Below are 15,241 nucleotides of genomic sequence, written 5' to 3'. Positions count from 1 at the left end.
GTGGGCATTGCCATCTGTCGCTATGGCAACCTATGTAGCTCCCTGGAGAGGGCTGTCTGGCTCCTGACCACTAACATCCCAAGGTGCCAGATTCCCCATACAGCACTCAGCAACACCGCCATATGGTCCATCCACATACATTATGGAGCTTTTATTCACAGGACATGTTCAATGCTACATGGAGCAGAGATGGCCCTCTACTACTGTTGTAGCCTCAGTGTGAGTACTTTCCTATTCTAATAATTAGTGTGATATTTAATAAGATAGAGGTACAGTGAAAAAAATATATATTCATGAAGCTAGACAGACACGAGCAATGAATAGAACAGCTTGTTCATAAGAGCTATCAATAATGCTACTAAAGTATTTGTATTATTTATTCCTGTCTATGCATTGGGAAAATCTAAAAAGCACCGTTATTAGAGGCTCTTTGGCCCAACAGCGCCCCCTGCAGTCAGTTAATCATCATGATTTGACAGTCGTGTATTTTTTATACTCAGGGTTGTTTGCAATAGATGTGTTATTTTACTGTGATAAAACTTATCACATTTTCTCAAGGATATATATCTCTTTTTTTGCTCTGTTCATAAAGTGGAGTGTTAATGTGATCCCACTTGATCAAAGCTGATTTGAAGGGTTTAAATCTAAATAAGCATTCGACGTGACATGACTAGATGTTTACTTTCTATTATTGAATTGCAAATCTGCAAAGTGTAGTATGTATTGTTAATGAAAGGGTTTGCATTTGAATTGACGGGTTTCAGATGTTCCTGCCAGTCTTCTGAAAGCACAGGTGATGTACAAAGGAAGGAACAGCATCAGTGGAGGAAACAAAAGCATTCAAAAGGTGAAAGCAACAGATTGAAAGAAAGCAGGATGAAAGGTCACACAGCTTGAAATGCTGAAAGATACAACCACTGCAGAAGCAATGGAGGGAGGAGCGAGACCCGAAGGACTAACCAGAAGAAACAAAATATAGAAAACGTAGATCATTAGGAGGTGCCATTTTCTACTTCAAATATGGAAATACATTGTGTGGTTGCATTTTTGCATCTTTTTTTTTTGTTCCCGAATATTTACTCCAAACTCTTTGGATGTCGTATAACAAGCAGTATACCGTGCTGAGCAAATGTGGCCAGAGAAGATTATGCTGTTTTTTTTTTTTTGTTTGCTTGTTTTCCAGTGAACAATGGTGCATGCAAGGTTACAAGTTGTTCAAATCATATAAAATGTCCAGATAGACAAAACCAGGTTATATTGCTCAATCAACTGTCGCAGGTAGAGGGTCAACACATAAAAGAAACTTAAAGAAATGCTTTACAATGTATTGGCAAAAGGAGAAAAACCTAAAAGGCATTGCAACTTTTTAAATCAACTATTTATTAAAAGCATTTACAGTTAACATGTACAAATGTATTCGTCAACAGTAGCAGTAAATAACATAGTAACATACAACTGTTACAGCAAATTATATGTCTTCATAAAAAATCCTACCCTATAAAAAACTACATTGTTCAATGGTTTCTCCAATATACAGCCTTCTGCAAACGGCTCAATAGTGGCCCCTTCTGGTGTAAAGAAGGTACAGCAACTGATGTCTCCAGCAACTGATGTCTCCAGCAACTGTGTAAGAGCAGCGACATGTCTGTTAAGTTTACCCCAGCTGCCACATCAAGTAGACACATTGGAAACATGACACTGTATTGTGTTATAATGAGATTGCTTCTGAAATTCATGAAATGTTTGAATGGAAATAGAATACAGTCACGTGTACTGTATTGTGTAATTGACCAAAAAAAACAAGGGTAATCCCACTGTAGCTGTATGTCTGCAGCATCTTTCTGCAAAGTAAAAAGTGAACTAAAAGCCTGAAGCATCTTGTATTCCCTACAAGGCAACTCAAGCTCTTAGTGCTTTTGTTTAAAGTGTTACAGCCAGGCACTGTACAGTGGAACGACCTGCCTGTTATAATAGTACTTTATTTTATAGGAATAGAAAACATTTTATACTAATATAATATATAGTATGCATACTATACTGACTATCGTTTGTCAGCATTGTGTATATATATATATATATTTCTGTGTATATTTATAAATGCTTCCTTTTGGAACTTCAACATTTCTACAATCTTGCAGATCACTCTTTACTCCGTGGTTCTTCAGTTCTCTAAGTATTTCATTAGATATGTTAGCAGTGTAACAAAAATGTGATCAGTTTTCTGAATCTCTCATGGCTTATTGAAGTCATTTACATTTACCGGTAGCACTGAGAGAGTGGCCCTGTATGACAGTGGCAAACCTTTTTTTATTATTGTATTCAGTGGCGAAGGGGTCTTCCAGCTAAATTGATTTGTAATGTAAATAAACTGGACAGTAAACAAGATGTGCTTTCCACTGAGAGGACAGCTATAGAAAAGCATGGTAAAAAAGACACCTGCAAATCAAATGAACACGGTATATTTTATTATCACCAGGTAATTCAAATGCCCACAGTACTGATAGCAATATAAAAAGGATATGCCTCTTTGCATAGATCTTATGGTATATATTACTTTCTAAATAATGTTTTGTAAACTGTATGAAACTACTGGCTTTACACAGGAAACATGGTTGATTTTAGTGGATAAAACATGTAATATTCCACAATAACATGTGAGAACTGTACATTCTTCATGAACAAAGTGTGTAACAAATTAGCACCTACAAAATCATATTAACTTCTTGAATTTCATTAAGAATTGCAGTGGAATGTTCTAAAAGCAACATGCTGTAACAAATGAGTATTCTACTGGGGGTCCATTGACCTTCCTCCCACTATTTTATCAAAATGTTTTTCTAGCAGAAATTTCAATAATAATACTTACATAAATTTAATACATAAACATCAATACAACACTTAGTAGAATGTGTAAACAATAATAATAATAATAATAATAATAATAATTACAATTTCTAGACTAGGAAGCAGCAAACAGTCTTGCTGCTGGATCAGGAACAGGACACTATTTGATTATGACCAGTACCAACCAGAACTATTACCTAGGTTTCTTATTTCTACAAAGTGCAATTTGCTGTTTTTGAGAAATAAAAATCTAACTTTTATTGTTACAAAACCTGTAAAGCCTCCAGGCACACCTGATTTCAATTTGGAATAAATAATACAAAATGTTTGCATTTCAAAACCTTTTCTATTATAATATGATATAAAAACAATTATCTAAAACCTGAACCCTAAAAGATTAGTTTTTTTTTCTACAACTTTTATTTATTTTTTTAAAGAAGGGAATAAATTCAAATCGGAGGACATTGCAGTGAAGATACTCGTCCCCAATCTGCAATAAACTTGGAAGACTTTGCCTAAAGTGAGGTAAGGCAGGCCAAGATTAGTGCTAACCGGTCCTATGAAACAAGACAATCAAAATAAATATTTAAAAAATATATATCTTTGGCTTTTAATATACAGAAATCTACCACCGCAGACAAACGGCTCGACCACAATTGTCAGAGTCGGTACTCGACAAAAGACAAGGTCAGTTATCATGCAGCTGTATGGCTAGTATTATTGCTATTATGACCTGGAAAATGAGGGTTCTTTTGCCAGATCCGCGAGTCTCTGGCTGAGATGAGCTACTCCTCCACTGCTTGCCACGCCCGCTAGGTAAAGCCTCCGAATCTGTAAACATCATGTCATCAAAGCCAGTGCCTATGATTACTGGATCACGAGAGCATCACACTCACCTTGCCAAACCAGCTGGCTCTAATCTCCCAGGAAACCTTGGGATGCTGTCCTGCATAAGCTCATACTGCACTGCACGAGTTAGCTCTGATCTGTAGGCTGTAGAGCTCAAAGGGTGGCTGGTTATCCATTCTCCTATACAGATCATCTTGGAATAGCCCTGTCTGTGAACGCTGACACAGCACCCCGCCTTGTCCCTTGGACAGGTTAACTCTGTGCCCCTTCTTCAGATTTGTATGCTCTCATATTTGGGTTTGCTGACGTCAATGTCCACTCTCTCGGCCTCAGCAAACACCAGGAAGATAACCAGGCCGACCACGTTGACCAGAGACATGAGGGCAAACACTGAGGCCCACGACCCCGTAGTGTCGATAACATATCCAGAGAAATACACAAAGAACACTCCTGTGGACAAAACGGGATGGAAATGAACACACATGCTGTTGTACTTTCTGATACTCATTGATCAGACATGTGCTGATTCTCTCAAACTAAACATTGACATAACCATAACTCCCTCTATTTAAATGACTTTTTCAAGATTTTAAAATGTTCTTTTAAGGTTACGTGGTGTTTTGAAAGACAGACCGCATACATGTTTTGTGAATATAATTATATACCACTGTGATTAGAATTTAAAAAGGTTACATGGTTTGGAATATCCTCTGCTATCCTCTCTATTGTAGAAATCAAACACGCAAGGCAGGCCTATCTTGGTATTTAAAACAAATCTTAAAATACAATATAAAAATGCAGTTTTATACCTGATAATGCACCCCCTGTATTCATTACACCTGTGGAGAAATGAAAGAAGAGGACTTAATAAACTCTAGAAATAATTTAAGATAAAGAAATGAAGGTGTGTCCCGACCCCCTGAAATTCTAGCTGAAGTTCAACAGCTTAACTCATCTGTAACCTGAGCAGATAATAATAATTGTTATTATTATTACTACTTGTTTATTTAGCAGTGCCTTTATCCAAGGCGACTTACAGAGACTAAGGTGTGCGAACTACGCATCAGCTGCAGTGTCACTTACAAGTGCATCTCACCCGAAAGACGGAGCACAAGGAGGTTAAGTGACTTGCTCAGGGTCACACAGTGAGTCAGTGAGTGAGCCGGGATTTGAACCGGGGACCTCCTGGTTACAAGCCCTGTTATTTAACCACTGGGCCACACAGCCTATGACCTCCAGAAGCAAAAGGCATAGTAGGCCAAATGTGCCTTTTGTACAACCTACCTCCTGTATAAATCTGAATAAAGATAAAACACAGCTTTCTACACAGCGCTATGTAAAATAAAGGCAAGACGTCAAGGATTCTCTTACCATACAAGGATCCAGCACAAGAGGGCGCCAAATCCTGAACATTGACAGAAACTCCACTGTGGGTAAAGAAAAATAATGTGTGAATTACATTACATTGAAACTCAAATCAAAGATTATAACATGGGACAGAATTAAAGTCTGACACTGATTAAAACTGTTCTAGAAGCCAACAATAATCTTGGAAACATTTATTACTATTATTATTATTATTATTATTATTATTATTATTATTATTATTATAATAATGTTAAATGTAGCAGACACCTTTATCCAAGGCAACTTACAGGTGTTACTGGGCAGAACAAGGTTACAGTGCAAAAAGCATTATTTAAATACAGGAAGCCTTTTTTATCAATACCAAATATACTGAATAAAGAATAGTTAAAGCTTTGTGTCAATGAAGGTTGCAGGTGAAGAACCCCTGGCAATTAGTGCTACACTAAACGAGGATCTGCAGCCAGAATGATGCTACCTTACCTGTGGGTAAACGTCTGGAAGCCCATGGCAGCCGATACGAAAGCTATTGCCAAGGGAAAGGTTCTGGTGCCACATAACAGCAGGGTGAACACACTGGACGCTCCCATAGCAAAGAACTGCAGGGGAAGCAAGAACATGAGGTCCAGTCTAATGAAGATCACAATGCAAAGCAAGCCCACTCACTGTCTACCCAGAACTTGTATGTTCTTAGTATTACATTTAGATGCGTCTAAAAACATTCAAAATGTACAATAAGTTCAGGACACTAAAGTTCTTATACAGTGTTTGGTGCACAAAAGATAATGATAGCCATGCATATCGTTTTAGTATCGAACACTGCTGAATCAATGTATCAGAAAAACAGAGCTGTGCCAACAGAAATGAAACAAGACAGAAGAAAAATCAAAGCAGTGCCACATACTTGCATGAGCTTCCTTACTACAGCAGTTTCAAATCCTACAAGGATACAGAACAGTTCGTTAAAAAAGGCAACGCTGACCTTCCCAAAACACTGCAGCATTTTTTTTTGCATTAGCAATACATGAGAAAAGAAAACAAACAAACAAAAAAAAAACTCACAATTTACATTTTAGGATTTTGAAGGAAACAAAGTGATACTAGCCAACCTGAAATTGAACGCAGCTTTCCTGTATATTACGCACCAGAGCTGTCTGCCCATCAGCAGTGATTTTACATGAACAGCTAAATTACAGATGGCTTAAAATTATAACACCTTACCTAGACTAATAAGGTGATCCGACAAGTAGCCCCCTAGAACAGAAGATGGAATTGCAACCAGCCATGGAACCACGTTAAACACCCACCCCTGCAAAGAAATACAGAAAACGACTGTCTTACATCTGCCAACAAGGACGTAAATGTGCACTAATCATGGGAATGGGAATATGAACTGAAGAATGCATTTTAGACATTGCCTTGCTATCATAATATGCATTTTATGTACATCTTAAACTCTTAAGCTTTTCACTCATAGTAAATAAAGGCAAGGGGCTGTATTCACAAAGCATTTACCATTGTGCGAAGTGTGCCATCTTATTGTGATGTGAAAAAGCACACCGTTAATGTTGCAGAACTACAAAGAAACAATCAAGGCTGTGTAACATCAAAGTCCTATGCAGAATGAATGAAAATCGAAATTTTAGAGACCTCTAGTGGCCGTTATTTTGTGTGCATCTGTTTCTGAGCACCGTGGATTGCTGGCAGATCTACAGTAGGCCTGCCCAGCGCTTCTGTAGTCCCAGCAGGAGAGGCCCAATTGTTTCATCACTTAGTTCTCAGTAACAGATCATTTATGTATCATCAACCACAAGTGGAGGAAAGACCTCCCCAGAATTTGGTCTACTCGAGCAGGCATGACCCAATTGAAGATCTGAACTAAACCGACAGCAGTGGAAATGATACAAGCTGGCAAAAAACACTGCATTTAAGACCATTTACCTTGGCCTCAGGAAAGCTGTCCTTGAAGAAAGTCGGTAACCACGATAAAAGTGTATAAAATGTGCTTGAGGTACACAGATGAGCAAAAATCACAGCCCTGGAAAGAAAAACAATGAGGCAATGAAAAAAAAACAAATGACTCGAGTCGGGTGTTACCCGTGACCATTTTTAACATGACTCATCCTTCTGCTTCAATCCAAAGTGACCAACAGAACTGAAAGCACAGGTTTTAATGGAGTGGTATTACACAGGCAGGCAGTTCTCTGTACTCACCACACTGGAGGTTTACTAAACAGTCTTTTCCAGGGAATTCTGGCGTTCTTGGATTTCACCAGGCTGACCCCCACTGTTTCCAATGAGATGATAGGACCTGTCCACATTTACAAAACAAGCAGGCAGTGAAACCTGAGCTGCACTCTGTCGCATTAGGCACCAAGCCCCAAGCCCTTCCATTATTGCCTGAATTAATGCAAATATTTTCTAGGAAAATGCTGCAGAAAAACAACAGCCAGCAAACTCACTTTTAAATTTGACCGATTTTTAAACTACACTGCTCCAAACTATAAAAGGGATACAGACTCATTGAGAGATTATCAATGCCAAGCCTGCACTGCTGTCTGTATTCCTTCATTATTTTGGTTCCATGATTTCCTTGTACTTTTAGCTATGCAAACAGGAAGGTAAACATGAATACATATTCAGTCTAAGTTGCAAAGCAAGGAAATATTTTACTTCTAAATAATCTGACACTTGTCAGACTTTTAATTTCAACAAGCAATGTGTTTTCAGCTCCAGGCAACTGGGCAGTGCATTCTTAGTCCCAGTTTCAATAGCAAGCAATTAAGGGATACAGAAACTCACTGAGCACCTCATTTCCATAATGCAAGAATGTTATCAATGCTAGGCCTGTATTAACGGAGAATTGGACCCTGCTTTCCTAGCACACAATCATATCCTGATACCCATCCACGGTAAAATCGCCTTGGAGGGGTGACTGCATTCATTCAATGAAGGACAGGGATTCATAAAACTGAATCTGGATTGAAACATTTATCTTTAGCATAATTTGCACACATTAGTACCTTTTAGGAGATGTTTCCAAATGCAGTAGGCCCAGCTTACTGCTAACAGCCCTGCGACATAGAAGACAAACTCCCAGCTGTACCAGTCCATTAGCACGGAGCCAGCGCCCCCAATTAGCAGAGTCCTGGAAGTGGGGGAAACCAAGTGTTAAGGTGTAACCAGTGGAGACTACACTGTGCACAAGAATCAATCCATTTGTATGGGTTATAAATAGCGCTTCTGTCTTGTAAATTACCTCAAGGTGTCTTCGCTAAACAAAACAGGTTATTTTCACAGAATGTGCAGCTCATGTAATTGCTGGCAAATCCAGAAAATACCTTGTTACAATGACTTAGCCTTCAAGTCAGGATTTCCATCATGTCACTCTAAACAATCTGCATCATTGGGATTAATGAGCTCATTAGACAAGTCACTGGCGTGGTGAAATGGGATGGTGTGGGCACTTCTTAATTATAGTCCGAGTCACACAGACAGCATGAAATTGGCATACCAGAGTAAGCATTACCCTGGATTAAGGCTCTTACCCAATCTGGGAGCCGGTTCCCACTGTGCTCGATATGAAGGCTCTCTCATGCTGTCGCACCTTCTGAGAGAAAAGACTGGCCAGGGAAGGGAAATGAACGCCTCCAAAAAAAGAAAAGAAAACAGAGCCATTCGCATACAACATAAAACACACAGCTCACACTCTAGAAGCAACAGTTCAAACACATAAAAATGAGCTAAAATGAAGTCAGCACTACAGCAACACATGTGTACAGCAGTATCTAATAATATGAACTCCAGAAACACAGAGTATGCAGTAAATCACTATGATGGCTCTCACCAGATGATTCCAAAAGCTTAGAGAGGGTACATGATCTTATAGAGACTATACCTTCTTGTGAAAGAGTACCGTCAGTCGGCAGAACTACTCCATAGGTAAACAGCAACAGAAACAATCTATAGCCCTATCGCACTATGAGAAGTGGGGCAGTGGGAGGGGGAATGAAGCTGCACGGACTGCAGTTCATTTGAGATCACATGCATGGGCCACGTGGGCTGACAATTGACAAATACTGTTTTCAGCCAGCATACTACTTTTTTTTTGTTCCTGTATTATGCCCCAAACTTTGATTCCTGATATATCCATAGCTACACTATAATACATTTAGTTTGATGTCTTCCTTGTGCCTGCAACTATACAAACTGGAAGTAATTTACTTTATTAGTTACAATCTTTTTACAGTTAAAAAGGTCAACATATGAAAACATATTCCATGCAAGTTGTAAAGCAACAGAGTATTTTACTTGCAAATAATTGATTTTGTAAACTCTGCAACTGATACTTCCCACATTCAATTCAACAAGCAATGTGTTTCCACCCTGGGCAACTATGCAGTGCACTCTTAGTCACTTGCATTCCTGCCTCGTCAAATGCAATGGAATGCTCAGGCAAATGATAAAAACTGCATCAGAAAATAATCTGACATTCCGTGTTGATACTCACCTTGCAGCAGCCCCATGAGGAACCTGGAAAGCGTCACGGACACCAGGGGCACAGAGCTGAAGTGAGCGATCATGGGGGTTAAGGCCAGCAAAGACCCCCACCCCACTGCGGCCATCACAATGACCTTCTCTCCACCCACCCTACACAATGAAAAACACACAGGGCTGAGTCCTGATAAAACACAAAGGGGAACTAATATAGCATGTTGAGAAAACCAAGCAGAAACCATTTCCTTTTGTTGCTGTTTTACTGATGTTTCTCGTTGTGCCCCAAACTGCTTGACATTCGTGGCATTGTGATTGCGATCCATTGTGAAGAACAAACCAAACCGGTATGCTGTCAGAGATTCCCAGAAATGACAACTAGGTTAAGATGAGAAAACATTGTGGCACTTTTACCAGGGTAATTATAGGTAAGGATGTGATTTTGTCATGGTAAAAATATGTAAAAATCTCGGCAGTCACGGCTACACAGATTTGAACTTAAATATTATAAATGTAATACACTGTAATACTTTAGCATTTGTGCAAAGTAAACAAGTATTTAATGTGTTTCTTTTAACACACGCTTCTAGTCAAATTATGTTTTTTTTTTTTTTTTTTTTTTTTAACAGTACTTTTTAAAAAAACAACGGTAACAGGGATATGCTTAGCTTTTAATTTGAACATGTATACCGATGTAAAATTTTTTTAAATAAATGCATCTTTTAAAGCACTTTGTGATGGTGGTCCACTATGAAAGGCGCTATATAAAATAGATTGATTTGATTCTAAATTGAGAATATCCTTTTCGTTTATTTAAACACATCTGTGGTTTTGGTATTACAAGATATACATTAAAAGATTAGAAGGATCGTTCTCATTTACACTGACAGGTTAAGCACCTCAAGGGAACGAGAGCTGCAAATTGGGGTGTATGCTTTTGCAGAACGGTAAACCACCCTCCCTTTTGCTAACCGCTTTAACTGCACTGAAACCATTTCAAAAGACGAAAGACCTTTCCTATTTTCACGATGAGTGGAAACAAACATCAAAATTCACTGGTTCTGTGACCGCCGTGACAAAATCGCATTCCTAATTATTGGTCTTGTGAAGGAGCGTGACTGTGAGAAATATCATTTACAAAGATTTTCTATCCGCTGCCCTAAGGGGGCCTACACTCTTAGAGAAGTTTGTAGAGAATGCCTAAGTGAACTAATTGTAAAACAATAATTTTAATAAATACATAAGCAGAGTTTGTCCGTAGTTGTGTTTTGGGTTTGATAGGCCACGTCCAATTCACAGGTTCATCGGCACAACCGATAAATATGAAGGTAAAATACAAGGATTGGAACAGCCTTACCTGTCGCTGACATATCCTCCGAGGACCTGTGTGAAGCAGTAGCCCCAGAAGAAGCTGCCCAGCACGATGCCAGACTCCTTCTTGCCCCACTGGAATTCACTGGCCATGGAAACAGCACAGATTGGTGCGGCCACCCTGGCACAGTACAGCAGGCACGTCCCCAGAAGCAGCACCACAGTCCATAGCTGGGTTTCTGACCTGAAGAAAGACAGGGCAAAGACAATAGGTCAGCAAACACGGTTCACTCAACACTCGCAGTCGGGATTTTTTCAGAGCCTATTAAAAGTTTACTGTACCCTTTTTTTGTGCTAATTTGTCATTTTAAAAAGCTGTTCCATTGCTTATACTTTGCTATGCATTTACTGTGCTGGGTTTTTTTGGTGTGCTCTTTTGCTTTGGCAGCTTTTACTATGCAAACCTTGGTGAACTCTTACTATCGATACAGCTACAGAAAACAAGCATAATGATAATGTTTGTCCTGTTCAAGGTATATTAAAAAAAAACAAAAAAAAAAAAACATGCACAACTACTAATTTCTCTTAAAAAGCATTTCCCAAATGGCACTAGTATATTAGCCAAGCAGCTCCACACATATGATTTAAACTGCAACACACTTTTATACTCAGATGCAAGTTACTACAGCTGCTGTGAACCATACCCCCTCACTTAAGGGGATTGTGATTTTGTTCCTTCTCCAGCATTAGTAACACAAATGTGATTATACTAGCACATGATCTAAAGATTCACAATTACATTTTCTTCCTGAAGTGCTTTCAGTATCCTATAAAACGGCCTCTTATCATGTTTCATTTCCAATAAAAATCTGGAAACATCCGAAACAAGGTGGAGAGGGCTTCTCAAAGCATTCAAAATGAGAAGTTCAACAGCACACGGATACAGGAAGCAATGAATATGCTAAAAACAAACAACAGGTTGGCTTAGTAAAGAGAATTAAGGTGTGGTCTACTCGTCTTGAAAGACAAAAGGAAAGTACTTTGTAGTTTCTGGTAGACGTCAAAGGCGCAACCCTAAACTAAAGCAATGGGTTGGATTGTTTCAGTGAGAGCAATGGGGCAGTGAATAGGGTTTGTTTTCCCACAAACAATCTTTATTCTAAGTATAGAAATTGCCTATAAAGCTGTGGAAAGGTAAACAGTGGCTATTCGCCTGTGCTTTGTCTTTTTCTTATAGCGCATTAAATGAAGACTTTGAAAACAACTTTTTCCTCTGATGACTGGAATGTATGTATCTACAAAGTGTTGAAATGTCAACATCAAGATATACAGGCTGTGGTGCATTACACCAGTCAGTTTATAATGACAGGAACAGCTAATACAACAACCCAGTGTTTTTTGTTTTTTTAAAAAATAGCCTGTATGCTTCCTCAGTGTATTTACAGGTTGGTGACTGTTTACAACATATTTAAAAATGTGACATTTAAAGTCAAACAAAACCGATCATTAACTTCTGCAGAAATGCCCAAATGCTACAACAGAGATGACCCCATACACTGTAGGTAAATGCACTGCTTACTTTGCTTAAATGTTACATATAATATGCTTAATTATATATATTCCAGTGGTATAACTAAGATGTCACTAGATTTTTTGAAAATTCTGCTGCCTATAAGAATTTGCTATTGGTGCCAACAAGTTCAGGACACAGTGAGGGATGATCTCATCAAAATAACCTTACATTTAAATGGGGTGTATCCTCATTTAACATCTGCTTTGCTTTGTGAGATCATTTTAAATATGCATTCTACTCCCTCCGACTGTTGCATGTAGAAGTAACAAAAACACTGGTGTAACCAATGCAATGTCAAGGACAATCTGTGGGGAATGTAAACAAACTGCACAAAGTGCACAGAAGACTAAACGATATACATACACAGATACATTTTAGAGAACACTATTGTGGGACACTGCAGCTTCAATGCTAACATTATCAACATTTATAACGCGATGTTCCTTCTTGTTGCCACGGTAACATGTCTGTTGGAGTGAAGTGACAAGTATGTTTCAAGGCGCCAGAACGCTTGTGTGTCGGCAACCAAAAAATAAAAAACTTTTGGGGAAACAAACCAGAAAGCAAACCACGTCGTTTCTATGCACTAAAGAAGTCACCGAAATAAACATTTTTTGTATAGAACTGGACATGATTGTGTTGTGGGACAGCTTAAACGGCATTCATCTCAACAAAAATCATGATGGTACTGAAGCTCGTAAAAAGGGTAATACGAACTAAAACAAAGGAATATTATATATATATATATATATATATATATATATATATATATATATATATATATATATATATATATATAGTATACCGTAAGGTACATATATAACGCAAGGTATGTTACTCACCTGGACCAATATGGGTCATCTGCCTCTTCCTTCTGTAAAGGACCAGCTTCAGTGAAGACGGTAGATTCCGTGGTAGATTTAACAAACTCTGAACTCGAGTTTTTGACATGTTTTTGCAAAATGGCCATTCAAGAGTTCACTTCTCTTCCTTCACGGTTTTATCAGTAAGTAATGCAACCTGAAATGCACACAGAGTAAACGCGTAAACACAAAGATACAGGCTGCTCAGTTCCGTATCTGAATACTTCCTTGATCATACTGTGCATTAATCTTTTCCGAAGATCACAGTACTCGATAGTGGGAGGGAAGAAAGTCAATGTCATACCGGTATCTAGTTGAATATAGGAAACTGGGGTGTGTACTTTAAATCCACGTGTCACATTTAGACACGCACTTCTTCCTTGTTCCTGTCAGTAAATTATTAATTATTTAAATCTCGCCTTCTGCGGGAGAATTTTTTTCAATTATCGTCTTTTTTTTTTTTTTCAGATTTCTGTCTCGTCTAATGCAGTTTGGATTTTGAGATGCTGCCTGTGCAATCTGTAGGCGAACGCGATGGGCTTCTAACAACATCCAGGGTCATATCCCATGGAGGAAAGACTCTGCGTTTAAACCAAGTAATAAAGAGAGTAGTGATGTATTGAATATCAACACATGCAAATATCATACAGCATAAAAAATATTAAGACGGAAAACGTTGCCCACCTGCTTTTATCAGTGGCTGTCGCAAAAATGTTTTAATAATAATCTACGAATTGGAACCTTTTCGTTCCAAATGTCTACAGAGTTTACAGAAATGAAAACCAGTAGATACTCACAAAACCTGGCTGATTTCTTCTTCGTCAAAGTGTTTGTACTTGCCTGGAAGTCGGACACCTTGTTGGTCGACAAGCTTTTCAACAGTTGTGTATCCAGGAAACCGCTTGAAGCGTATAGCAATTCAAAATGTTGTTACTTCCCCTTAGGGAGAGTCAGGTAATGATGCAAGTGCAACAATATTCAGGATGTATGCCGGTGTAACGTCAGAATATGCATCCTGGTAGCATTTTCTGACGTCGTTGTATATCAGATTTTGTGTCCCGGTCATAAAATTCATCTATGCAAGGTTAATTTAATAACAAAGCATTTTTAAAATCTATCGTTCAAAATATTAAGTGTAAAGTTTATTGAAAATGTTAGTGATTTGTGTTTTTAAGAGCTTAAGCAGCAACACGATAGTTGCTTCACAATCACAACTCTTGTAAAACGTTAATGATTAAAAGAAAAACTTTTAATACCCCAACAAATCTATTCATTAACCCAGTGTATGTATATATGTGTGTGTAATACATATATATATATAGATAGATAGATAGATAGATAGATAATTACTTAAAGAATAAAAAGTCAGTTTTCCAATAAAACATATTGATTTATTTACCGACATCTATTAACTTGGCTTTCTTAACATAGCCAGAATGTGGAATATAAATAATGATTTGGGCAATTCAAAAAAGAAAAATCCTGTACAATTATTTGGGAAAAAAATACATATACACACATTATATATAGGCTGGCGTGACAAGTGAGCCGGATACAGGTATTAAGCATGCCCATATCACTGTCAGAGCCATGGCATGCTTTACAACCGCCAATGGAAATTGACAGAGCACTAGTGTTTAATTGTTTAGCTAGGTGAAATACTAATTTAAAAGCACTAAAATAAACCAAATAAATTAATGTTGTCATTCAATTTAACTGCATATTGGAATGCATCATTTTGTCGTATATAAAATGATTTGTTTTGAACAAAAACACATTCATTTTTAACTGGTCATTCTATCTTTTTTTTTTAAAAAGTGCATTTCTTAAGATACAACAGAATTTGAAAATGTTGTATTACCTCAAGAGTTACACTGAATTAGCAAACCATTATGAAAAAAAACTGAATACATTTTATTCCCTGCAACTTAACTTTCAGCAA

At 38.0% G+C, this 15,241-nt stretch overlaps 1 protein-coding gene across 3 annotated transcripts; it reads right to left on the bottom strand.

Annotated features, from left to right (window-relative positions):
- Positions 1–2,443: 2,443 nt before the first annotated feature.
- LOC117409444 (voltage-gated purine nucleotide uniporter SLC17A9-like) lies at positions 2,444–14,260 on the bottom strand. 3 transcript variants are annotated; one of them, XM_058990975.1, is made up of 14 exons: positions 14,140–14,260; positions 13,279–13,456; positions 10,910–11,107; positions 9,569–9,708; positions 8,607–8,706; positions 8,082–8,206; positions 7,273–7,369; positions 7,000–7,096; positions 6,280–6,367; positions 5,963–5,997; positions 5,542–5,657; positions 5,065–5,120; positions 4,503–4,532; positions 2,444–4,143 (listed from the first exon to the last, which is right to left on the bottom strand). In XM_058990975.1, the coding sequence occupies exons 2-14, from the start codon at positions 13,404–13,406 to the stop codon at positions 3,965–3,967; spliced, it is 1,389 nt and encodes a 462-aa protein (XP_058846958.1). In that variant the 5' UTR covers positions 13,407–13,456; positions 14,140–14,260; the 3' UTR covers positions 2,444–3,964. The 3 variants fall into 3 exon arrangements, with proteins under 3 accessions (XP_058846958.1, XP_058846957.1, XP_058846959.1); XM_058990974.1 differs by having other exon boundaries at positions 14,097–14,255; XM_058990976.1 differs by lacking the exon at positions 14,140–14,260 and adding an exon at positions 13,604–13,745.
- Positions 14,261–15,241: the final 981 nt, after the last annotated feature.

This window comes from Acipenser ruthenus, chromosome 18 (genome assembly GCF_902713425.1).
Source record: "Acipenser ruthenus chromosome 18, fAciRut3.2 maternal haplotype, whole genome shotgun sequence".
Lineage (NCBI taxonomy): Eukaryota > Metazoa > Chordata > Actinopteri > Acipenseriformes > Acipenseridae > Acipenser > Acipenser ruthenus.
The sequence above is the reverse complement of the archived record's forward strand: the minus strand, read 5'-3'. Positions and strand labels throughout refer to the sequence as shown.